General features: G+C 41.6%; 1 protein-coding gene across 2 annotated transcripts in view; it reads left to right on the top strand.

Moving 5' to 3' along the window:
* Positions 1–3709: 3709 nt before the first annotated feature.
* Positions 3710–26249, top strand: part of DENND1C (DENN domain containing 1C) — a 35535-nt gene continuing 12995 nt past the window's right edge. Inside the window, exons 1-13 of one of the 2 annotated variants that reach the window (XM_081316535.1) lie at positions 3710–3822; positions 5544–5608; positions 7366–7409; positions 11450–11499; positions 17405–17524; positions 18897–18966; positions 19093–19173; positions 21612–21701; positions 23918–23968; positions 24334–24444; positions 25059–25159; positions 25674–25719; positions 25950–26051. In XM_081316535.1, the coding sequence (XP_081172661.1) occupies positions 3806–3822; positions 5544–5608; positions 7366–7409; positions 11450–11499; positions 17405–17524; positions 18897–18966; positions 19093–19173; positions 21612–21701; positions 23918–23968; positions 24334–24444; positions 25059–25159; positions 25674–25719; positions 25950–26051 (948 nt within the window). In that variant the 5' untranslated portion in view covers positions 3710–3805. Of the gene's footprint in view, positions 3823–5543; positions 5609–7365; positions 7410–11449; positions 11500–17404; positions 17525–18896; positions 19174–21611; positions 21702–23917; positions 23969–24333; positions 24445–25058; positions 25160–25673; positions 25720–25949; positions 26052–26249 lie in introns of both variants that reach the window. The other variant, XM_081316534.1, reaches the window with a different exon arrangement.

A 26249-nucleotide genomic window follows, 5' to 3' on the forward strand; every position in this document is an offset into this window, starting at 1 on the left:
TGGATGAAAACAATGATAAAGAAGTTTAAATGTTATAGATGCTAAACACTTCATTTAGGAAAAGAATCAAACATCCATATATAATCTGAGAAATATCTCAGTGTTGGAGCATTCACCACCTCTGGAGGCAGGTTGTTCCACTGGTTAATTGTTCTAACTGTCAGGAAGTTTCTCCTTAGTTCTAGGTTGCTTCTCTCCTTGACTAGTTTCCATCCATTGCTTCTTGTCCTGCTTTCAGGTGCTTTGGAGAATAGCTTGACTCCCTCTTCTTTGTGGCAGCCCCTAAGATATTGGAACACTGCTATCATGTCACCCCTCACCCTTCTCTTCATTAAACTACACATACCCAATTCCAGCAACCGTTCCTTATATGTTTTAGCCTCCAGTCCCCCAATCATCTTTGTTGCTCTTCTCTGTACCCTTTCTAGAGTCTCGACATCTTTTTTACATCGTGGTGACCAAAACTGGATGCAGTATTCCAGGTGTGGCCTTACCAAAGCATTGTAAAGTGGTATTAGTACTTCACTTGATCTTGATTCTATCCCTCTGTTAATGCAGCCTAGCACTGTGTTGGCTTTTTTGGCAGCTGCAGCACACTGCTGGCTCATATTGAAGTGATTGTCTACTAGGACTCTGAGATCCCTCTCACAGTTACTACTATTGAGCAAGGTACCACCTATACTATACCTGTGTATTTGATTTTTCCTGCCTAAATGTAGAACCTTACTTTTTTCACCATTGAATTTCATTTTGTTAGATAGCGCCCAGTGTTCGAGTCTGTCCAGATCCTCCTGTATTTTAAGCCTATATTCTGGAGTATTGGCTATTCCTGCCAGCTTGGTGTCATCTGCAAATTTGATGAGTTCCCCATCTATCCCCTCATCCAAATCGTTAATGAAGATATTGAAGAGCACTGGGCCCAGAACAGAGCCCTGGGGCACCCCAATACACACTTCCTTCCATGTAGATGCAGTTCCATTGAGGACCACATGCTGAGTACGGCCTGTCAGCCAGCTACGAATCCATCTGGTGGTGATGCTATCTAACCCACATTTTTCTGTCTTATCAAGTAGTAGGTTGTGATCTACTTTAGCAAATGCCTTACTGAAGTCCAAGTAAATTATATCTACAGCATTCCTCTGGTCCACTAGTTTTGTCACTCGGTCAAAGAATGCAATAAGATTTGTCTGGCATGATCTGTTTTTGACAAACCCATGTTGACTTTTAGTGATGACTTTGTTTGCATCAAGGTTGGCATATATAACACCTCATCCATATCCTTCATTCATGTTGTTTTGATTTTTGCCCATGTGGAAAAAACCAGCCAAAGGAGGGGAAACTTGAACTCATCTTTCCTATTGAAAAATATCAACCCAGAAACTGAGAAGTGTGGTGAGGCAAGCCTTCCTGCAAATGAGGAACATGTTGCCAACATATTCAGCTGAGCCATGGCAATATGCAAAGGCACCAGCTTTGTTCCAGTTTCAAATACACTGCAATGGAACCCCAAACATCAAACTGTGTTATCCAACAGATACAAACATGGTTCTGAATTGCGTGCAGAGTCCAGTGTAGAAATGCCTCATGACTGCCACCTCCCACCCATTCTTACAGATCTTTCCAAGCCAATTGAAGAGGCAGTGGTGACTATTCCAGTCACTAAGTTCTCCCAAGTGACAATCCTAGTAAAACCATCATCCCCTCAAAACCTCTATAAATTGATAATAAATGAAGTATAAAGGTTTTCATGAAGATATACTGCCCTATCCATTGTTCTGCTGGAGCTGGATAACCAAGTATTCCAATTTTACAGCATTGCCCATTTCTCAAGTTTAATAGCATTTTGGTACAACCCAAATGTTATTGCTGTTTCTTTTCAGATGCACAAATTGAAGTTGTTTTCATTTTTGTTGCCTCTATTAAAATACCCCAGCTTTTTCCTCTCTGGTATCATGGTATCCTGCTGCGACGGCTCGGGGGGTTAGGAGTGGGAGGCACTGTTCTACGGTGGTTCTCCTCCTACCTCTCGGGCCACTCGCAGTTTGTATTGGCAGGGGGCAGAGATCTACCCCAAGGCACCTCACTTGTGGGGTGCCTCATGGGTCGGTTCTCTCCCCCCCCCTCCTGTTTAACATCTATATGAAGCCGCTGGGTGAGATCATCCGTGGCTTTGGGGGTGAGGTATCACCAATATGCGGATAATACCCAGTTGTTCATCTCCACCCCGAGCCAACCCAATGATGCCCTTGACGTGATGTCCCGGTGCCTGGAGGCGGTGCGGGTCTGGATGGGAAAGAACAGGCTCAGGCTGAACCCCTCCAAGACTGAGTGGCTGTGGATACTGGCATCTCGTATTGTCCAACATGTTCCATCTCTTCTGATGGGGGGGGAAGGTATTGCCCCCCTCAGAAAGGGCCCGCAACTTGGGTGTCCTCCTGGATTCACGGCTTAACTTGGAGGATCATCTAACTGCTGTGACCAGGGGGGCCTTCGCACAGGTTCGCCTGGTGCGCCAGTTGCGCCCCTTTTTGGACCGAGATGCCCTATGCATGGTCACCCACGCCCTTGTCACTTCTCACCTGGATTACTGCAATACGATACGATACGATAATCTTTATTGTCATTGTCCCATACAGAACAACGAAATTGAAAAAATCCACATCAACCCCACAAAACCCAACAAAAACAACAAAATACATATCAACATACCACCAATGCTCTCTACATGGGGCTGCCCTTGAAGTGCACCCGGAGGCTTCAGCTGGTGCAGAATGTGGCCGTGCGGGTGCTTATGGGAGTTTCTCGATACTCCCTTGTTACACCACTCCTGCGCAAGCTGCATTGGCTTCCAGTTGCCCTCTGGGTGCAATTCAAGGTGCTGGTAATTACCTTTAAAGCCCTACATGGCTTAGGCCCGGGGTACTTGCGAGACCACCTGCTGCCATTGTCAACCTCCCATCGCCCGGTTTGCTCCCACAGAGTTGGCCTCCTCAGGGTTCCATCGGCTAAGCAATGCCGGCTGGCGACCCCTAGGGGGAGAGCCTTCTCTGTGGGCGCGCCGACCCTCTGGAATGAGTTGCCTCCGGAGCTGCAGACGGCCTTCGGTCCTTCCGCCGTGACCTGAAGACATGGATGTTCCAACAATCGAGCCTGGACTGACTATAGTTTTAAATTAGATTTTATTGGGTTAATTGTTATGTATTTATTACATTTATGATTTAATTCTTTTTTAAATTTTGTATTTTATGTTTTTTAACTTTTTATTGTTGTCAGCTGCCCTGAGTCCTTAGGGAGAAGGGTAGCATATAAATTTAATAAATTCTAATAAATTCTAATTCTAATTCTTTTTTGCATATATGCACACACATTAAAAAAAATATCTCTGCTTCCACACAAGCCATCGGCTATTGAAGACCATTGCATCTATTTAACTATGCAAAATTCTTGAAAGAAAATAATTTTGCATTTTTGCTTATTAACACTTTTGCTTGGCCTTCAAATCCGTTGTGATCCTAATTGAAGAACAAGAAAGCAATGATATCCACCAATACAGCAGAAACGGACCAAAAGAGTCACCATACCTCCTTCCGTCCCCTGCTGAAGTTTTCACTCTGCAGTGAACTAAGGCTGTCACACTGTACAAACTTCCTCTAACAAAAAGCCACAAGAGGAAATGCTACTTTTTGAGATCTACCAAACTGAGCTCTGAAACAATTTTTAGTTTCCAGAAGTTCAATCTAGATGAGAAGGAAGATTTTCATTTGGTCCTTCAGTGAGATGATTCTGTTGGAATGAGCCAAGGACAATGGGATCTCGGATCAAGTAAGACCTTGAGACAGGTTCAAGAAGCAGGATGGGGGGTTGGGGTGGCCTATCATAACAGTCCATTCACTTTAAGTGTACTTCAGTTTTACTTTTGTAATGCAGAAAGTCAGCTAAGATCTCTGATCTCCTGATCTGTTGGGAAATAAAAACATTTTGCTCCTCCAAATTCACAGGAGGTCTATCTCAGCCAGATCCTTTGCAATACATAAGTATGAGTATGAAATAAAACAACTCTCCCATGTTTTGTTTTGTTGGCATCTTTGAAAATAGTGTTATCCCGGCCTACTTCTTACAAAGGCTCTTGCTGAGTCAGCCAGATGATCTAGGTCTAGGAAGACTGAAGAGTTTCCCAGAGCACTAAAGTTGGATTAGGTGGTACATGACTGGCCCTTAGAGGCTCTTAGCTTGTAAAGTATTTGGCTCATGATGTAATGGGATTCTTTTTTTTTTTTTTACAAATAAATGTATTTATGTAGTAGGATTCTTAAGTATATGGAATTGATTTTAAGAGCCCAGAAGTGGGGATAGGTAGCATCACAGATTGGAGAATGGCAGTTACATGTGAAACTGCTTTAGGGACTTTTCTGCTCTGCTACCTAATTGCATTAAAAACATGTCCTGGAAACACTTTTTTTCCCTGCTCTCTCCCTGTGACATTACCTTTGTTTTGTCCTGTGAGTAAGAGACGGTTAGCTATTCCAGTGTTAAAATGTCTTCTGTTGTGGCCTGGATTGTCTTCACAAATATTGGGCTTTTCTATAAGTTTTTTTCCTCTTACTCTCTGATTCTTTTTGTCTCATGACACTATATAGGAAATGGGGCAAAATGGGATAGAAAGAAACGTAAGCCTCCCTCATCATTACAGGGCCAAACCCAATTGGGTCATCACTATCTGGGATATTTTTCACATTTCCTTTTTTTTGGGGGGGGGTGTTAAAACAGTAACTGTAAAAATGGCCGGAAGTGATGGCCTTAGAACTGTCTTTTCAGTGACTAAGGTTCTTATAAATCTGGCCATCTCAATCTGATAAGGGCATCCCAAGTCATCTGCCACCAGTATAAGGGAGTGATTTTTTTAATCAGGATAGCCACAAACTGGGTTAGTTCTGGATTGAAAAGTGGCTGGGAGGATCACGAGGTACCTATTAGCCCTGTAGGTACCTATTAGCCCTGTGAGGTAGTCCATACAAGAAGCACAACCAGGAATACTAGCTCTGTGTTTATTATAAGGATACATTAAACAGAACCTTGCAAGACTGAAAGCATTTCTCCCCTCCTCTCTTTTTGGTCTCTAAAAAATCAGGGAGGCCCCTTCTGAAATGCTTCCCATGCCCCCCTCCATCTGTGGGCTAAGATACATTGTACAACCCATTGTCCACTCTGCAGTTCTCCCTCCTACCTCCCAAAGCCATTCTCACATGCCAATACAGTAACATGCTGTAGTGAGACCTAAAGTAAGATGCCACTAAAAGAGCTTCCCCAACTTGGTGTCCTCCAAAGAGCTTGGCCAATTTTTCTTCTAGCAGGGAAATTATGGGAATTGAAATTGTGAAACTCTAGTTATGAAAATATGGCAAAAGCTGTTTATTTCCATTCTATACCTTTATCTTGTTCTAAGAAAAGATTCTCTCTTAGATTCCCGATATAAAGGTCATACTTCTCTAAGTTCATATGACTTCTGTGGTTTGCTACTGAATCCACTGTTTTTTGTTTCCCAGAGAAAATCCACAGAAAATATTTGATCTGTTCTTTGAAGTTGCTCGTCCATCACTTGCAGATGATGGTGAGTCTCAATTCTGTTAGACATAATCTTTTGGAGGGAATTTAACAGAAGCCACACTTTAATAAAAAGAAGATGTAGTTTATGAAGGCCCCCAGAGAGCCTAGTTGATAATAACCAGACTTAGCAGAGTGGATATTAAGGTTTTGAAACCCAGGGCTTTTTTTCTCATAGAACGCTCAGAACGGAGTTCCGGCACCTTTTTTGGATGGAACCTTGTAGGGTAGGCAAGGTGGGTTGTATGACATGTGTGAGTTCCGGCACCTTTTTCTTTTACAAAACTGCACTGTTGAAACCTAACTAGGTATTAGGCTTAAAAAGCTAGATGAGGGGCAGATATTCAAGGAGAACATCTGTCTATCTGTCTGTCTGTCTATCTACTACCTATCTATCTATCAAAAATGATGATGCACATAATCAATTATTATTCATCAATATTAATATTGCCAGATTCTGCACTGTATGCAGGTATCAGAAGGCTGGATAAATAAATTTATTACAGAGGATTAGAAAGCCCTACAAAAACTTTTCCATCTAACAACACCCAGGAATATTTTATGTTGTTATTTGTATGTGTTTATTAAGCATATATTTCTATGTTACCACAATCAAAATCAATTCTCGGAGTGCATATAGAAAATATAAAATGAATCCCATGAAAAATTAAAAATACATTACAAAAATAGAAAGACAACCAAAGATGGCAACAGCAACTCAAATCAGGGAAGGGTCTTGGGATAGTGGAGCAGGGAAAGGTCTTTAGAAACTTGCAGAAAATCAACAAAGAGGGAGCCAACCTTATCTCTACAGACAGACTAGCCTCAATATTGGTGCTACAACAAAAGCAACATCTCCGTGCCTGAGCCCTCCTTCCTCCCAGACTCTCCTAAAAGTGTGGGATTTAGAGTACGGTAGTTTTTCTTTGCTGGATCTAATCAGCAGGCTGAAAACCCACAGTTTTAATCTCTTTTTCCTACCTTTTCAGGGTAATGACAATGTGGCTCATTTCCCAGCTTTGAATGTTTCTACCGTCTGTCTCTGGGACTTGGATTGGCTTTGGGACAGTTACAGGGTAGAATTAGTGCCTTAAACCTTGCAGAAGCTTAATCACCCACTTTGCCCCTTAAGCTCCTTCCCTAAGGTAGCTCAGTGGAAGTGCCAACTGTAGTGGACATGAATATTTCGGCTGCTTTGGGGGGGAAAGAATGGGAGAATGGCAGGAATTGTTGATGTCCCTAGAATAACTGCTGGCAACTGGTGACTTAGTTAAACTGTGTAGTCAGTCTCCCCCAACCCTTACAAAACTGTTCTTTTATTTGATTCCCCCCTCCCCCACCCCTCCCCCAACCCCATTGAGATTTGGTGTCCTACTTTACTTGGCATTTTGATATAATGGTTGAAGTGCTGGATTAACAGCCAGAAGATTGCGAGTTCTAGGCCTCCCTTAGTCGTAAAAACCAGCAGGGTCACTTTGGGCCAGGCACATTCTTGTACAAATTAAAAACACATAACTGGGTTATTAATACACCGAATACAAGACAAAGACTTCCTAAGACAGTGGCTGGGGAAAGAGCCAGGCCTTCAAGGGCCATTTAAAGGATGAGAGGGTTGGGGCAATTTAAATCTCCAAAAGGTAGAAATTGCAAAAGAGAACCACGCTGCCTGGATACCGTTTGAAAAATGGGACCTGGATCTTGCTTTCATTTACACTAAAGTGCCTGGGTTCTGTATATTGACCTGTGTTCTGTTCTTTTGTGCAGATCCTCAAGTGCGTAGACAATTCCCACTGGACTTTGATGACCAGGTCTGTCTCCTTTGTAGAGTTTCTATGTAGCTCTCCACTCTTTGCCTTCCAAAAACCAGAACAAACTTATGTGTCATTTTTTTCTGCCTCTTCTTCTGTAGTTCTGAAATCCTTTCTTATCATGAATATGCTGGGTGCTAATGCATGCCGCCTGCTCCTTTTTTTCCCTGCCAGCATGAACAGCTAAACTCATGGAAGCTCCTGATCACCTCAAAGAACCAGGTTTTATAAGCTAAAAACCTGCCCTGATTTGCAACCATGGAATCATGAATGTGTATCAGTGCACTGTATAAACCTCCTACTTGTTAGGATACAGCTCATAAACTTGGAAAATAGCATTTACTTTAGGAAGCTAGCTTGCATAGAATTGTAATGAACACGCTCAGGGTAAAATTGGAATTTGGTTGGAGTTATATATTGTAGCAGGGACGCGGTGGCTCAGTGGGTTAGGACACTGAGCTTGTTGATCAGATGGTCGGCAGTTTGGTGGGTCGAATCCCGAGTGCCACGTAACAGAGTGAGCGCCTGTTACTCATCCCAGCTTCTGCCAACCTAGCAGTTCGAAAGCACGTAAAAATGCAAGTAGAAAAATAGGGACCACTACGGTGGGAAGGTAACAGCGTTCCGTGAGCCTTTGGCATCTAGTCATGCTGGCCACATGACCACGGAGACGTCCTTGGACAAGCCGTGGCTCTTCGGCTTTGAAACAGAGATGAGCACCGGCCCCTAGAGTCAGAAACGACTAGCACGCATGTGTGGGGGAACCTTTACCTTTACCTACTGTATATGTTGTAGCATATATAAATTGGATAAACCTTGAATTATTAGCAGAGAATGCTGCCCATGGAGTAGGCACAACTAATGATAGTAACTTAGTCAACACCTTCTCTATCTTACTAAACAGCATGATGTTAAACCCTCAATTGACCCAAGACAAGCTGGGCAGCAAATTCAATATCAATAGGTTCATATGATGACAACCAAGGCACATAGCAAATTAGAATGTAATAGGAGTGAATTACCAAGAACATTGATAATAAATGAGATGAGAGAAATGAAAAGAGGTATATTGTGTGTCTGTGGAAGTGAGAGAAAGGGAAAGGATGCAACCTGAATGAAGGTGGTCAGATCTTAAAGTGGAGCTGGTGAAGATGCAGATTTAATTAGGAATAAGGACTAAACTGTATGTCAAAAAGTATGAACTGGTGCTATCTAGATTGTTGTGATAGCATGTAAAAGCAGTTTGGAATGGAGATGAGGAAAGAGGTTGAAACAGAATGAAACCAATCATATTTCAGACAGAAACATACTGTAATTATTTTGAGTGGTAGAAATTGAAAGTATGAAAAAGGATCCTTGTTTGAATAATTAAATAAGATTGCCGATGGATACAGAGGAAAATACACATAGGAAAATGGATGTTACCAAAATTTGTTTTTGAAGTCAATAAAAAGGACTGAATATGTTAACAAGCCTCCAGTGGTGATTAGAATTGAAAAGAAAAGTGATGAAATTATTTAGGATGAAACTGAAGAGATGTTAAAAAGAGTCCTTTAGAAATATGTATGGGAATAGTTAATTTCAACAAGAATTACAATGACATGTTGAAGAATAGAATTTAAGTAAATGCAATGGATTGTAGGAATTCATTTCTTGGAATCAATCTATAGCATTTACTTCAATACCACTCTTCAATGTGTCACTATAAGTCTAATAATTCATTTCTTAGTATTTTTTTAGAGCCCTGGTGGTGCAGTGGTTAGAATGCAGTATTGTAGGTAAACTCTGCCCACTGCCAGGAGTTCGATCCTGACAGGCTCAGGGTTGACTGAGCCTTCCATCCTTCTGAGGTTGGTAAAAAGGACCTAGATTGTTAGGGGAAATATAGTGACTCTGTAAACTGCTTAGTAAAGCACTGTGTAGCAGTATATAAGTCGAAGTGTTGTTTCTATTGCTATTTACAGCATTTACTTCAATTCTGGAGTTGAAAGTTAAGATATTGATAAGATATGAGAAAAGTAAAGCACATGTGAAAATAAAAGGAACATGAATGGTTCAGCACTGAGCCAGAAATAAACTGAGGAAATGTGATGTCTCCTTGGATATTTAATGTATTTATGGGCAAATATTATATGCCATTATCTTTTTGGCTGACTGTTGCTTACTTCTTTTCTGCACTTTCTCTAATGTTCTTACTCTGAAAGCAAAGAGCATGATGGATATATATTTATGTATGAGCTGAGCTAAAAAAAGAATGCTAGTTTAAAGAGGACTAAGCATTTTTTTCTGCTTTTCTATATTTTTGCTGTCCCTGTTGGTTCGATAACCAACTAGAGGTGGTCCTCAGTTTAACAACCACTCATTCAGCAACCATTCAAACTTAGAACAACAACTGAACAAGTGGCACAGTACTTACAACTGATCCTCAAAAGTTCCAGCCATTGCAGCATCCCTGCAGTCATGTGATCATTATCTGGGCACTAGGCTTATATTTGTTGTCATTCAGTTATTGTAAGCCACCCAGACTCACATTTTGTGAAATGGACAGTTACATAAATTTGATTAATAAAATAAAATAAATTTCTGACTATTGCAGTGTCCCACGGTCACGTGATCACAATTTGCAACCTTCCCTGCCAGCTTCCAATAAGCAAATTTGGAAGTTGGGGTCATGTAAGATCCTCACTTAGGGACGCGGTGGCTCAGTGGGTTAGGACGCTGAGCTTGTCGATTGGAAGGTCGGCAGTTTGGCGGGTCGAATCCCGAGTGCCGCGTAGCAGAGTGAGCGCCTGTTACTCGTCCCAGCTTCTGCCAACCTAGCAGTTCAAAAGCATGTAAAAATGCAAGTAGAAAAATAGGGACCGCTCCAGTGGGAAGGTAACAGCGTTCCGTGCGCCTTTGGCGTCTAGTCATGCTGGCCACATGACCACGGAGATGTCCTCGGACAAGCGCTGGCTCTTCGGCTTTGAAACGGAGATGAGCACCGGCCCCTAGAGTTGGAAACGACTAGCACGCATGTGCGGGGGAACCTTTACCTTTACCTTTACCTTTAAGATCCTCACTTAACAACCCATGGTGATTCATTTAACAACAATAACTGTAGACTGTTGGAACTGCCAGTGCTGAGACTTGTGTTCATAAAGCATGATATTATGACACTGTGCCACTTAGCAACAGCAGTTCCCAATCCTACTTACCATTGTTAAGCAAGAACTACCTGTGAGACCCAATAGGCCAGGGGTGTCAAACTGCCAACCCATGGGCCGGTTGCATCATGCGGAGGCCGTACCCACCCCAGCTCCGCCAATGCAAAAAAAGTCATGATACATCACGACACATCACGTGACGCAGCGAGTTTGACACCCGTGCTATAGGCTATAATCCCTGGCATATATTTATGTTAAATAATTTTAAGGCCATTCATGCCCAGGATGTAGTTTCTTATGATATGCTTGGTTTCTTTGAGATTCTGATTTATCATTGTATATGAATCTGCACCCAGAAGTTAAACTGTGCAAGAGCATTTGGCTTTCATAGAAGACAAGCAGGGCAGTTAGAGATTCAAAACAATGTTCAAAAGCTTGCCTGATATGAATTCTGTTGAAGATAAGAGGGTGAACAATTATCTTTTCAGATAATGAGTTATGGTTCAACCATAAATATATGTTCCTGAAGAATAATCACATAAACTTCTGAAACTGGGGTGGTGGAATAGATTTATCTTTGTTAGGGGGCACAGGTGGATCTTATAATTTCCCAGTCCTTATGGAATTTTTCTGAGGGAGGTGCAACTGGCTGATGAAAGCAACCTATAATCATATAAAACATTTCTATAGGACTAACTTATGGGATTAAAATAATGTAGTCTGAATCAAAGTTAGTACGGTAATTGGGAATTCCTTCCAAGTACTCGTGGATAGGTTTGCATAATATTCCATATTTTATGCAACTGATTTCCTGGTTATGCTTTCTTGTGTTTCTGTGAGACACTGTTGAAACCAGGCAATATAATGATCAAAGATTCTTCCTTCTTCTTATAGGAATCAATCCAGATGCTACCCAAGTTTTGCTTCCCTCTTGATATAGAGAGGTAAGCAATGGGAATTCTCCAGATGATATGGATATGCACTTTAAAAAGATGAAAAAGATGCTCTGTTGTGATTTAACTTTATTGACTTTTTAATCAACCACTGCTTTTAATAGCAATTTAATGAGCAATCTTGACCATTAGAAAATTTTGCTTTCTGATTTCTGGAAGCTAGCCATTTTGCTTTTTCTGATACACAGATTCATCACTTGGCCTCTTTATTTATGCTTAATTTGATGGTTCCCAAATACATGTGTGAATCAGGGTCAGACTTTAGCAGCCCAAGGCAACACCAAGTTTGAATATTTCCTTTACAACCCAGCTCTAGGTTAACACTGTAGATGGACTCCTGAAAATCAGATGGTGGGTGAAAAGTCAGAGTGCTTTAAAAGTAATAGGACTTTGCACTGATAAAATTATCTAGGAACAGAACAGCCCTACTCATCATGCAATAAAATTCTGCTTTGCAAAATGATTTGTCACCCCAATCTATCCACTGACTAACAAAAGCCAACAATTAGTTCAGACCCAAGAATCCATAAACTCAATTTACCTGTTGGCTAACACAGCTCTGTTAGCTAAAGACCTGTATGCTCAAAAATCCAAATATCCTGATGTGCCCCTAATAAGATGAGTACAGGTGAAACTCGAAAAATTAGAATATTGTGCAAATGTTCATTTATTTCAGTAATGCAACTTAAAAGGGGAAACTAATATATGAGATAGACTCATTACATGCAAAGCAAGATAGTTCAAGCCGTGATTTGTCATAATTGTGATGATTATGGCGTACAGCTCATGAAAACCCCAAATCCACAATCTCAGAAAATTAGAATATTACATGCAATCAATAAAACAAGGAGTGTACATAGAACAATATTGGACCTCTGAAAAGTATAAGCATGCACTCAGTACTTGGTTTGGGCCCCTTTTGCAGCAATTACTGCCTCAATGTGGCGTGGCATGGAAGCTTTCAGCCTGTGGCACTGCTGAAGTGTTATGGAAGACCAGGATGCTTCAATAGTGACCTTCAGCTCTTCTGCATTGTTCGGTCTCATGTCTCTCATCTTTCTCTTGGCAATGCCCCATAAATTCTCTCTGGGGTTCAGGTCAGGCGAGTTTGCTGGCCAAACAAGAACAGTAATCCCACGGTCATTGAACTAGGTTTTGGTGCTTTCGGCAGTGTGGGTAGGTGCCAAGTCCTGCTGGAAAATGAAGTCAGCATCCCCATAAAGCTCGTCTGCGGAAGGAAGCATGAAGTGCTCCAAAATCTCCTGGTAGACGGCTGCGTTGACCCTGGACTTAATGAAGCACAGTGGACCAACACCAGCAGATGACATGGCTCCCCAAATCAACACAGACTGTGGAAACTTCACACTGGACTTCAAGCATCTTGCTGTGTGTGCCTCTCCATTCTTCCTCCAAACTCTGGGTCCTTGGTTTCCAAATGAGATGCAAAAGTTGCTCTCATCAGAAAAGAGGACTTTGGACCACTGAGCAACAGACCAGGTCTGTTTTTCTTTAGCCCAGGTAAGACGCTTCTGACGTTGTTTGTTGTTCAGAAGCGGCTTGACAAGAGGAATACGACATTTGAAGCCCATGTCCAGGATCCGTCTGTGTGTGGTGGCTCTTGATGCACTGACTCCAACCTCAGTCCACTCCTTATGAAAGTCCCCAACACTTTTGAATGGCCTTTTCCTGACAATCCTCTCCAGGCTGCGGTCATCCCTGCTGCTTGTGCACCTTTTTCTTCCACACTTTTCCCTTCCACATAACTTTCTATTAATGTGCTTTGATACAGCACTTTGGGAACATCCAACTTCTTTTGCAATTACCTTTTGAGGCTTTCCCTCCTTATGGAGGGTGTCAATGATGGTTTTCTGCACAACTCTCAGGTCAGCAGTCTTCCCCATGATTGTGATTCCTACTGAACCAGACTGAGAGACCATTTAAAGGCTCAGGAACCCTTTGCAGGTGTTATGGCTTAATTAGCTGATTAGAGTGGGACACTTTGAGCCTAGAATATTGCACCTTTTCACAATATTCTAATTTTCTGAGATTGTGGATTTGGGGTTTTCATGAGCTGTATGCCATAATCATCACAATTATGACAAATCACGGCTTGAACTATCTTGCTTTGCATGTAATGAGTCTATCTCATATATTACTTTCCCCTTTTAAGTTGCATTACTGAAATAAATGAACTTTTGCACGATATTCTAATTTTTCGAGTTTCACCTGTAGATCCATGTGCCCAAAATCCCCACTGATTCAAGGCACATACTACCATCACCCTCAGGATCCAAAAAAAGGCAGCAGTATCGTCTTTGTTTTTATATCCTAAGCTTGCTTCCATCTGCTGACATGGTTTGTTCTTCTAAGGGCTGAGAGACAGTGACCAGCCTAAACTGTTCCAGCTGGGTTTGTGCCTAAGATGGGACTAGAACTCACAATCTCTCGGTTTCTAATCTGATGTCTTAAACCACTACACTAAACTGCCTTTTTCTATAGATTATTAACTCTTTAAACTGGACCTACCTGTACTGAAACAAGCTGCATTTAGGGAGGACCAAAATATTCACAATGTCTTTTTCCTGCATGAATGAGCTGTATATATGCCTAATGCCTTAAATCCTATTGGCAATGTTATCAACGTTAACAACAATGAAAAGAAAGATGTAGTTGTTCTCTGATCTATTGGAAATGGCACTGTTTATCAATAAGTCTGTAAGACACTGATATCAGTACCTGATTCAGGCAAAACCACTTTACCAAACAGTGGGAGAGCATTTCATATTTGGGCTAGAAATTTCCATGCGATTGCTAAGTCATGTTAGAAAAGTAGAGAATACTCTTAAATTTTTGTACTGTCTATGGTCATCTGGATTTTTGTAGTCCAGGTCATGTAAATTTAGTCTCCCAAGATCAGTTATTGATCTTAGAGCAGTAATTCTGAAAAAAAAACAGGAAATAAACCACAATAAAAAGCCTACTGTAAAGAGAAAGTTTTCATCCGCCGGAAGAGTTTTCCACCTTGCTAGCTAGACTGAGCTGTGTCTGTCTTCCGTTCTCTCCCTAGCAAAAACAGATAGTTCCCGTTAGGGTGGATTGTTCAATCTTGCTCTTTGCACGAAGATATGTCGACACTTTGGAAAGAGTGCTTCCTCTCTCTCTAATGAGTCATGATTCTGGTTTGAAGGCATACACCCTCCCCAGAACTGAATGTGGGCAAGGGGAAGAAAGAACAAGGCTCCTCCTGGATGGGGAAATGTTCATCTCATAAGTGCTTTTCAGTTGAAAGAAATGAAGGGAAATCTCCACTTTCAAGCCAGAACAGGAGAGTAGAAATAGCAAGTAAGGGTTCATTGGCGAGTTCATGCCACCAGCCTCAATGAAAACCCATGAATCACCAGGCAGGAGGTCCTCAGCTGCCAGCAACTAATATTATATTCACTGGCAAGCAGCTTCTAGTACAGGGTCACCACTGATCTTCTTTTAATGCCATTTTAGCCATTCACTCTCAGCACTCTCTTGTACCAATTAATTACACAGTAGCTTGGCTCACAAATGGTACTGAGTCATCTTTGGGGTTATAGACTAGCAACCCCATGCTGACCTCACTCTGTAGCTCCCAGAGTTCTCAGACCAATTCATGTGATTACTTAGGGAATCTTGGGGGATTTTTAAAGGGCAAAATAAGTGTCATGATTTGAAGGGAAAAAAAGGTATCTGTAACACTCCATAACCACCACAACCACCACCACTCCAATCTAACACATTTTTATCTCTTCTCCATCAATACTTACTGGCTCCATCAATTCAGGAAGAAGCGAAACCAATGCAGAACAGTTTCCTCAATTCCCACAGACAGCCAAGACAGATTCCATGATTAGTGGTATTAAACTCTTCTCAAAGATCTAACAGGATAAGAACAGGAGGATCCCCACACTTCCAAATTTCTCTATAAGTCATCTACAAACACTACCAAAGTTGTATTTAGCCCATTGTGAAAAAAACATCTTTTTGTATGTCTTGAATTGCCATTTTTCAAGTTTCTTGGTCCTCAGCATTATGAGACATTCTTCCCATTATCCATTTTCTTTGCATGGTGCATGATTTTATAAATCTCTAATGAAGTTGTGTCCAACCTTTTGGCTACCCTCAGCTACCCTGAGTGAAGAGGAATCTTCTTGGGCCACATATAAAATATATAATATAGTTAATGTATGTAAATAACAAACTTCCTTTATTTTTTAATATTTTAAAAAAATCTTGTGGGGCTGCATTACTAGCTGTTCATGGCCACATGTGGCTCATGGGCCATGGGTTGCATATGCCTGCTTTAATATGTTCCCTGTAGGCTTCTCATCTGTATCCGGGTTAGGCGGAAATGCATCTCCTAGTTTCATTTTGAATTCATGTTCCCATTTCAGCTTTGTTCAGCATTCACCTAAATTTTTGAAAAATTCAACTGAGTAAAGAGGAGAGTAAGCATGCTGCTCTTGTTCTCTTCATTCTCCAACCTCCAAGTGTTCAACTTTAAGTTTGAAAAGGAGCTGGATTCACCTTTGTTTGAATGCAAATGCAGATCTCCATGTGAGTTAGGACTCCATTTATTCTACTGGCATTTCCATATGGCCAAGGGCAGGAGAAAAACAAATGGCCAGGGCCACTGGACATGGAGACTTTACTCCCCCTAACCCCATTGATCCCAAGTTGGGTGCATCCCTAGGATTGTACAGGAGAGGATTTCACTCACCACCCCCAGCATTCTTAGCCCAAACTCTACCGTGCTTGTCCCAACCTGCTAAACTGGATGTTCTCACTCTGACAACTGAGGGAAATTGCAGCCATTTTTTACTCTGCTTTCAGAGTGCTTTTTCTGCTGTTTAGGAATCTGATGTATAAGGGGGATGGGGTGAATGCTTGAGCTCAGCTATCCATAATAGTAATGCAACTCCATGGGAACTCAAGGACACAAACTGATAACATTTGGTGGGTTGAGGAGCTGGAGAGGGAGCTGGTGCTTCAGGCTAATTGGAGAATGTGATTTATGACTGCTTCCAGGGGGTTGGGAATTGCAACTTGTTACTTTTTATCTGGGGGAAGGGAATTTAGTTTTGGGTTCAGCTATGTAGTGCCAATACTGTGTATCCTAATAAAATGTTATTTAAGGAAGAATTCTTGCCTTGGAGCTCTTTTGATGGGTTTCATTTATCGGAACCATGACACTGGAATTGTCTTTGGCAAAGAGCTCCTCTCTCCCTGTTCCCAGAAGGGAAAACCTACATATATGTGTATTATATGTAAATAAGTTATTACTATTGTTAAACGTGTTAAAGTTATGAGGTAAAGCCGTCTGACAGGAGAACACGCGGGAATTTTGACAGCTGTCAAAATTCCCCAGCAAAGCGCAAGCGCAAACCAGTTGACAGCTCGCGGCTGTCAAAACAATGCGGAACCGCCCAGCCACGAGGAGAGAGCTGTCAGAAGTCGCAGAGACGATTGGAGGAGAGAACCGCGGCGCGAAAAGACTGGTCTCTGATTGGACCGGCTGGCCGGCTGCCGGCTATAAAAGCCGAGCCCGTCTGTACCTTCTTGCCTTGTTCTAAATAAACCTTGTTAACGAGCCAGCTGTCACTGAGTGGTCTTTCAGCCACTTCAATATGCACGTGTTTATGTTGTTCTGTGTGCCTATATAGATGAGAGGGAGAACCGGGGTGGGGACTTATTAGCCCTGCATATAGTTTACCCGTGAATTAAGGAATATAATTAACATATCAAAATAGGCAATGCCTACAACAATATATGCTGTGATAAATTGGTCAGCCTTTGTAGGATGTTTGGTTGCTTTCTTCTCCATCATAATATATGTCTCCTTGACACTATTTCCCCATTTATTTCCAAGGGCCAAGGAATGCCCCACAGTCCAGCACTTCACTTTTGCCCTCACCGACGTGGAGGGGAAACAGCACTTTGGCTTCTGTCGACTGGCCATCGGCTTCCGAGCCTGCCTGTGTCTCCTCAGGTACAAGGGGCTCCTCCTGGGTCGGAGGCTCAAGTTAGTCCTCTTTAGAAGCCTTCTTGAACTTCTTGAGCGTTGTGAAAACACTCTATTGGTCTGATGGGAAGAAAAGGTTCACTGAAAATGCAGCAATAGCAATACACCAGATCTTTCTTTCCAGTCTTCCTCTTGGATGGATGTACTGGCGGTGTTCACACATTACTGTTAACCAAGCAGTGTAATGATCATGTCAGTGCATGTTAAGTTTCATTACCTTACTCTTGGGGCTGGAGGCATGGAAGCTTCAACATATTGTGCAAATCCAGTTCATTTGATTCTCAGAAAATAAATTAATAAACGGTTTAAGCACACTGAGTAAACACAGCCCATCAGTGGCCTTTAGCTTAGTAACTATTAGCTCTCTTGCTCTCTCCCCCAGCTCCACCTTTTGCAGAATGAGATGGTTGTGCTGCTGCTTTGAGTGTTTAAAAAATTATTTCTTTCTGCAATAAAATTAGCCCATAAGATGGCAATGAGCTTTTGATCTACAGAACCGCAGATTAAATTCTTCCTAAAACCAGATAGTTTGGCATGGTCAGCAGGAGCTTATGAAGCTGCCATATGCAGAATTGGAATTTTTCCTTTGTTTCTCTGACTAGTAGTGACTGTTGAGGACAGGATTACTGTTGCAGTCATTACACTGCTTGGTTCACAGTATTGTGTGAACACTGCCGTTGCATCCATTGCAACCACTGATAGCAAGAAAGAGAAACAGAAAATTGTTTTTCTGCCATCTTGCGATTGTATTTTTGCAGCATACGTGTAGTATGTTAAAGATTGGCAATTCAATACCATCCTTCCTGGTATTTAGATTGTAATGTCCATAAACCCCACTCAGCCTACCCAGTGGTGAGCAGTTATGTGACTTATAATCCAAAACACTTTTCTTGGCCACCTGAAGTGGACAAACCAGAACGTATCTGGATATAAGGTATGTATTTATGATAAAATCATTTTTATATTGGCTAGTCAAGGAGAGAAGCAACCTAGAACTAAGGAGAAACTTCCTGACAGTTAGAACAACTAACCAGTGGAACATCCTGCCTCCAGAAGTGGTGAATGCTCCAACACTGGAAGTTTTTAAGAAGAGACTGGACAGCCATTTGCCTGAAATGGTATAAGGTTTCCTGCCTGAGCAGGGGGTTGGACTAGATGACCTCCAAGGTCCCTTCCAAATTATTATTATTATTATTATTATTATTATTATTATTATTATTATTATTGTTGTTGTTGTTGTTGTTGTTGTTGTTGTTGTTGTTGTTGTTATTATTATTATTATTATTATTATTATTATTATTATTATTATTATTATTATTGCCATTGCTTCTTCCTTCAGCTACTTACCTTGGTTTGAAGTCTTCTACAAGATCCTGAACTACATTGCAGAAAGCATAGCCAAAGAGCAGGTAAGAGTGAGCACCCTGCTGGATCCGTTCCAAGGTCAGAGATGCCCCCAGATCCTCTTTGCCCTTGCTGCTCTTCCTAACATTTTCATTCAAGGGTATAACTTCTGCCTTTATCTTCCATGCCAGTTCGCAGAGCTGGATGAGTTCTTATCTGCATTGTATCTCTACCCTGTGCCTAGCCTCTGCAGCCCCGTCATCCTTGAATTTGTAAGTACCGTGCTCAACTTCAAATCTTTGTTCCAAGGTGACAATCCTAACACAGCTGCAATCAGTTTTTAACCACTTTAAACATCAGTGTGGGAGTTGCAGCAGTTCAGCAAGTGCAATTACACACACAAGCCAAATGAGGATGGCACCTCATAAGAAATCAGGAGTGAGTCAGTGTATGCTTGAGGAAGAAAGGTAGTGCATTGCATGCTGAGATCCTAGTGTCAACTGGGAGGAGGAGTTCCATAAATCCAGATTTAGGGATTTAATTCTTTCTCTTTGAGCCTGTGGAAAAACTTTCCATTGATCCTGGAATGATAGTAATGGAGGGAGGTCACTTTCCATTTGATAAGTTTCAAGATTGAATCCTCTTGCCTGTTAATTGTCATTGTCCCCCCAGCCTACCATTGTACCTTGAAAAAATCTGCTTATTAAATGCAAAGATACATTCATCTTTAGAAAGCAGGAGGCTCTGAGTTCTAGTCCCGCCTTAGGCATGAAAGCCAGCTGGGTGACTTTGGGCCAGTCACGTCTCTCAGCCTTGCAGGATTGTTGTTGTGGGGAAAATAGGTAGAGAAAGAACTATTAAGCATGTTCAATGGCTTGATTTATTTATAAAAAACTAAAGGCAGAGTTTTTAAAAAACTTTTAAGAAATTCCTAGCCATAAAATAAGACATCCTTTGACTCAAGCCTGGCACCTTTATGCTCATATAAGTGCTTTATTATTTACTGTTGTTCAGATTTTAAATTTTGTTCATTTATTACACTTATACACTGCCCACAATTGCTCAATAGTGGGATGAATGGAGTATAAATTTAATTAATTAATTGATTGATGCAGGCTACATTTAAAAAGTGAGCATAAGTCAGGCCCACATCCCCTACCTTTAGGAGAAAAAAAGGGATACTACAATGGCTAATAGTAGCATAGTGGCAATGCTTGCAATAGATGCTTGCAATGCTTATTAAAGGTAAAGGTAAAGGTTCCCCCGCACATGCGTGCTAGTCGTTTCTGACTCTAGGGACCGGTGCTCATCTCCGTTTCAAAGCCGAAGAGCCAGCGCTTGTCCGAGGACGTCTCCGTGGTCATGTGGCCGGCATGACTAGACGCCAAAGGCGCACAGAACGCTGTTACCTTCCCACCGTAGTGGTCCCTATTTTTCTACTTGCATTTTTACATGCTTTCGAACTGCTAGGTTGGCAGAAGCTGGGACGAGTAACAGGCGCTCACTCTGTTACGCGGCACTCGGGATTTGACCCGCCAAACTGCCGACCTTCTGATTGACAAGCTCAGCGTCCTAACCCACTGAGCCACCGTGTCCCTTCGCAATGCTTATTAGTTTAGTCCAATTTTCTGTCTACAGACGCATACATATTTCTTCCTTTGAACTTGCACATCTGAAACATTAGGCAATTATTCTTTTTTGTCCAGTAGAAGTGGGAGGGCTTCCTTCCCTAGTTCTTGTAGTATTTCACTCATTTTCCAGACAGTTTCTGAGACCAATTGTATCAAGAAACCAATCTATCAGTTTCGCAATTCCTTCTAGTTCAGTTTTATCTGCTTTTATAAGAGCATTGCATCTTTGTCTAGCAATAAAAATGGATACTTTCACAACACAGAAAAACATTATTTGTAATAATGTGTAGAAAAGACATGTTAGAGACAGTCAGAGATCCCCGCACCCATTGAAGTTTGAGAATGAAAAGTTTTAATGTGATGGAATGCAGCACCTGAGTAGTTTTATTCCAATGTGAATTCTGCTCCAGATGGGGAGGGTGTTTTCTGTTTTCAACTATTCAGCTTTTGAAAAAGATCTTGGAGTTGATTGCGGACAGAATATAAACAAGTAGTGTGAGTTGGCTGCAAAAAAAAGGTAAAAAACAAATTTATGTTCTTTTAAGAAAGGTATCATTTCCCTATCAAGTGAGTACGTAGTTCCACTTCATTTTGCACTGGTCAGTCTCCAAGTTGTGGACTCCATCCTAAGTTAGTAAATAACTAATGGATTCCACACATTAGAAAGGATCTATTCAAACTGGAATTGGTTTGGTGGAGTGCAATGAGAACAATCAAGGGGCAGGTAATCAAGCCCTACCGTAGGAAGGGAAATTGAAGGAACTGGGAAAACTTGATGTGAGGAAGGTTGAGAAGCGCAATGATAGTATGCTTTAAAATCTGAAAGTCTATCACACAGAATATGTTTGCCATTGTTTGCTTGCCATTGTTTCTGAGGGCAGGTCATGAATCAACAGATTCTAATTATAGAAAGAGATTCTGAATTCATGTTAGGAAAAGGTTTGTAACCATAAGAGATTTGGTGACTAAGTAACACCTTTTGTGATCTATACTTACTAACTGCAATTTTGTTCTGCGTCTCTAGCTCAGAATACTAATCCCATTTTTTCTTCATTTTCAATCATCTTTTGTTCTATAAGGACTCAAAAGCAAGTAAATTGAAAATTTCTTCTGAGACAGATCTGAACAGGCAAAACAGAAATAGGAATCTGGACACTGGGACAGCATTGGTAAGTCACAGTCTGATGTCTGCTGTGGTCCTACCCATGTTTGCTTATGGAAATTATGTCACTGTTGCTGTGGAGGAATAACTGCAACCTGCAGGTATGTGCATGCCACTGAGGGCGGCAGAATTGGTTTTACCAGCTGAAGTTGCATGTGGAAGAAACCTTATTCTCATTTTTAAGACTTACCGCATTAAATAAAAAAGTAAAAAAAATGAAGAAGATTCTAACTCAAGTCCAGACATGGCTTTGCCATTCCTCTGACTACATTTACTATGTTTTTTATTTCCATTTTTAGCATAATAGAATGTTTTAAAAAATGAGCATAATTCAGTTTCCAGATGCAGTGGAATTCAACTTCCCTGCTTTCTAACAATCTAGCCTCTTGAGTTATGGGAGTTACATTCCAAACATCTGGAGACCGTCCAGCATGGGAGGGATCATGATTCTACCAGCTTGTTCTCATCTCATTCTGTTGTATGCATGGAGTGTGCCTAGAACTGTTTCTGCTTTCCTTTCAGAAGGATCAAACATTGTCTCTGAGGCCCCAGGAGCATATTTTATTATGGGCATGCAAACAAATTTTATGGCCTGCATGAGGCAGTCCATACTGTATATAGGCTGTATCTTATGCAGGAAAGAAGTGTAGCCCACCCATAATGTTCTTGTGTTGATGACCCCAAGGTCATCCTAACCCTAACCCTAACCCCAAGTGGACTAAAAAAATATAGCTTATATTTTTAAAATGCTTACTTGATTTGTAACATGTTCTTAACTTTATAAAGCGACTCAATTCCAGCAATGTGACTCTGGGTGGTGCAGGTATAAAATAACAAAAAAGAAACAATAAATACTGTAAAAGAAGGAACTTGGAAGGCAGATGTTCTTGGGAGAAGAGAGTCCCACAAATAACCCATTCCTATGGCATGTAGAGCTTTAAAGGCGATAACCAGCACAATGAATCACTCCCAGAAACCTGTTGGAAGCCCCTGCAATTCACAGAGCAGCATTGTCACATGGGCATATTGGGATGGACTCATTTGCAATCTTGTGTTTTGGACCAACTGAAGCTTCTGGATGGTCTTCAAGGACAATCCCATGTAGAGCATGCTTCAATAGTCCAAATGAATGCCTTTTTGTATTATCTTTACCTTGATTTTCCACTTCAAAACAGTGCTGCTGAGAGTTAGCTTCACCAACAAATGATGGCAGGGTGACTTAAGAATTCTCTGCAGTTTCCAGATTTGGGACTAGGGTGACTTATGGGCTGCAAATCACTGTTCCTTATGTTACATTAAAAATCCATAATTGGTTTCCCTATGGGTTTAGGATTTAATAACTGTAGTTTTGGGCAAAGGTAATCTGATTAATTGCTAATTTTATTGGGCAGCAACTATTTCCTCAATCAAAATTATGAGGTACAATTTAGGAATGAGGGGAAAATGTGCCTGCATTTTTTATTCTTCTTTTTTCTCTTTCCAGCTTTGGAGGTTTGGGAAGAAAAATTAAATTGGAAAAATAATGTATAACACATAGAAGAAAACTTCAAATACCATCACTCCTTATGATGTTTCTCTAACTAAGTTACAACATCCCACGTCTCCATTTAATTAAAAGTGAAAATATTGTTAAGATCAGTCACAACTATTGTAGTGCAATGTAGCATGTAGCCTTAATTAGATTCCTTCTATTTGCATATCTGCTAGATTGTTGCTTACTTTAACCAACACTACTATTACCAGCTCTCTGCTTCTGTATATGGCTACCAAGACTCTTCTGGAGTAGGCAGTCATTACATTAAAATATAAAAGATTGAATTAAAGGTAAAGGTAAAGGTTCCCCCGCACATGCGTGCTAGTCGTTTCCGACTCTAGGGGGCGGTGCTCATCTCCGTTTCAAAGCCAAAGAGCCAGCGCTTGTCCGAGGACGTCTCCGTGGTCATGTGGCCGGCATGACTAGATGCCAAAGGCACACGGAACGCTGTTACCTTCCCACCATAGTGGTCCCTATTTGTCTACTTGCATTTTTATGTGCTTTCGAACTGCTAGGTTGGCAGAAGCTGGGACGAGTAACAGGCGCTCACTCTGCTACGCGGCACTCGGGATTCGACCCGCCAAACTGCCGACCTTCCGATCGACAAGTTCAGCGTCCTAACCCACTGAGCCACCGCGTCCCTAAAAGATTGAATTAGATTAGATTAATTAATTATTTCTCTGTTCTAGGCTTACTTCATTGCCCCTGATCCTGGCAAACTGCCCACCATCCCTGACAATGTAAGTTATAGCGTTTCTGTCACAGAATATAGTACCTTGCCTTGTACGGACAATTTTCTTCTGTAAGTCAGAACTCCCCAGTTTTGAAAGATCACCTCCATAATCACAAATTTGCAGGGCTGAATGTCATTACATTATGGAAGTCACTGCACATGTTTCCCTGTACTATTTTTCAATTGCATTTCAAAGTTAAGGTCTGGCATTAAAAATAGACTCTGGGAGTCAGTGAAAGCCACCACTAAAAGTGGCAAAAAGATTCACTGAGTTACCGTGGTGAAACAGAACAGAGAGAAATGGAGATTAGAGTCAGGTTTGGTTGCTGAAGCTGTTACCAGAGAACCTAACTAAGTATTGGCTCCCCCCAGAGAAATCTGACCGAGTTTGTTGTGGCAGTGGACATAAATAACATGATGCACCTCTACGCAAGCCTCCTCCACGAGCGCCGGATCCTGCTCACCAGCAGCAAGCTCAGCACGGTGAGACCGGGCAGCTGGAGGAAACACAAGGCAAAGAGCTCAGCGCTAAGCTGGGCCTGGGCGGGAAGGATTTAGAAATGACAATTGTTAAGGCATCTGCATTTCTTCTACCCAGCGAAGTGTTCCCACCTGGCACAAAGCTCTCACAAAGGTGGATCCTCTGATCTGATGTCTTGTGATACGTCTTATCAATTAATTGTATTCCCTGGCCCTCCTCCTCCATATTCAATGAAGGTGTAAACAGAGAACTGGGTCATATTCATTGGTTGTGCCCCTCGGTGGCTGCACAGTAGCAGTCTACCACGATATCCTCCTAGGGCCTTTTACTCCCTAATGCCTAAAGCAGGGCTGACAGAAATCAGGACTGTTTAGCATGTTGAGCGAGTAAACTGCAGACACAAACCTGCTCCCTCCACACCCATGTTCACTATCCCTGCATGTGTAGTGACTAGGAGGCTACTGATTCAAATCTCAATCCTCTGCATGTCTGGGAGGAAAGTACTACTTGCATTTCACTTTGGGAAGAAGAGTTATGCAAAGCCCTGCCTCCTTATTCAGCTTCCAAGCAGGGTCAGTCTACTCTAATGTAAGGTGTGTCTCTCATCTCCCTGTAGCTGACAGCCTGTGTCCAGGCCTCCTCCTCCCTGTTGTATCCCATGTACTGGCAGCACATCTTTATCCCTGCACTGCCTCCGCACCTCCTGGACTACTGCTGGTGAGTGGCTGCACCTTCCTCAATTGAGAGTCAGCTTCTGTAGGCCGAGCAGCTTCAATGGTTCCCCAGCCATTATATTGACTTTGATGTTGTTTATCACCCAAATGAGACTATTTTGAGGACATTTGTATGGCTAGGTTGTAGTTCTTGGGTTTAGTCATAGTTAGTGAGGAGGTGCCTGAAGAATGTATGTGAGGAGTCCGTTTTCTGTGGCACTACCATCTGTTCTGAGCTGGCCACATTTTGGTTACATCTTAACGGAAGACTTTGTGAAGGGAAGGCTTCACATACTGCAGAGATCTGCGTCAAAAGGGAATTCAGCCCTGCACGTTCTTGCCCTTCTCAAATATATTTTACTCCTAAAGAAACAGCACTTCTTAAAAGAGGGAAGAAAACTGGGACTGGAAAAGTATCACAGTGTATTTTTAAAAAAACTGGGTCTAGGAGGGCCTAACCTGCTAGGAACCCAGAAATGACTGGTGCTAGCTCTAACATTTATCTCTTTCACCAACAGCGCCCCTATGCCTTATCTCATCGGAGTCCACACAAGCCTTATGGAGGTGAGACTGCAAAACTACCTTGTCCTTAGGATAACTGGCCTAAGATTGGCCTAAGATTGTTCTGTGGATATTTTTTAGCAGCAGGTTGGAGCATTTGTACACCTTTGGCCTTATTTACTTCTTCATTCCTGTCATCTTTGTAATAGCAGTTGATTCTGGTGAGCCAAGCTAAGAAGACTAAGGAAATTTCTATTCTTCTGGCTTCTCAATTCTCCCTTTGCTTTCTCTAGAGCGTGAGGACCAAAGCCCTGGAAGATGTCGTCATTCTCAGCATTGATAGCAATACAATGGAATCACCCTTCCAAGACCTGGAAAATCTCCCAAGTGATGTTGTTAGTATTACTTTCTTGAGACTTTTTTTTTAAAAAAATGCAAGTGTTTTAGAATCCTTATGACTACTCAGAGCCTTCTTTTATTATTCTCTACATAAGGAGCTCTGACCTCCTTGCCAGCACTCTGGTTTCTCCTGATGTAAAATTTAAATCATGTGAACTTTAATTCCAAATGTTTCATTTTCATTTTAAATTAAC

This window comes from Vipera berus, assembly GCF_964194415.1.
Source record: "Vipera berus genome assembly, chromosome: 2".
Classification (NCBI taxonomy): domain Eukaryota; kingdom Metazoa; phylum Chordata; class Lepidosauria; order Squamata; family Viperidae; genus Vipera; species Vipera berus.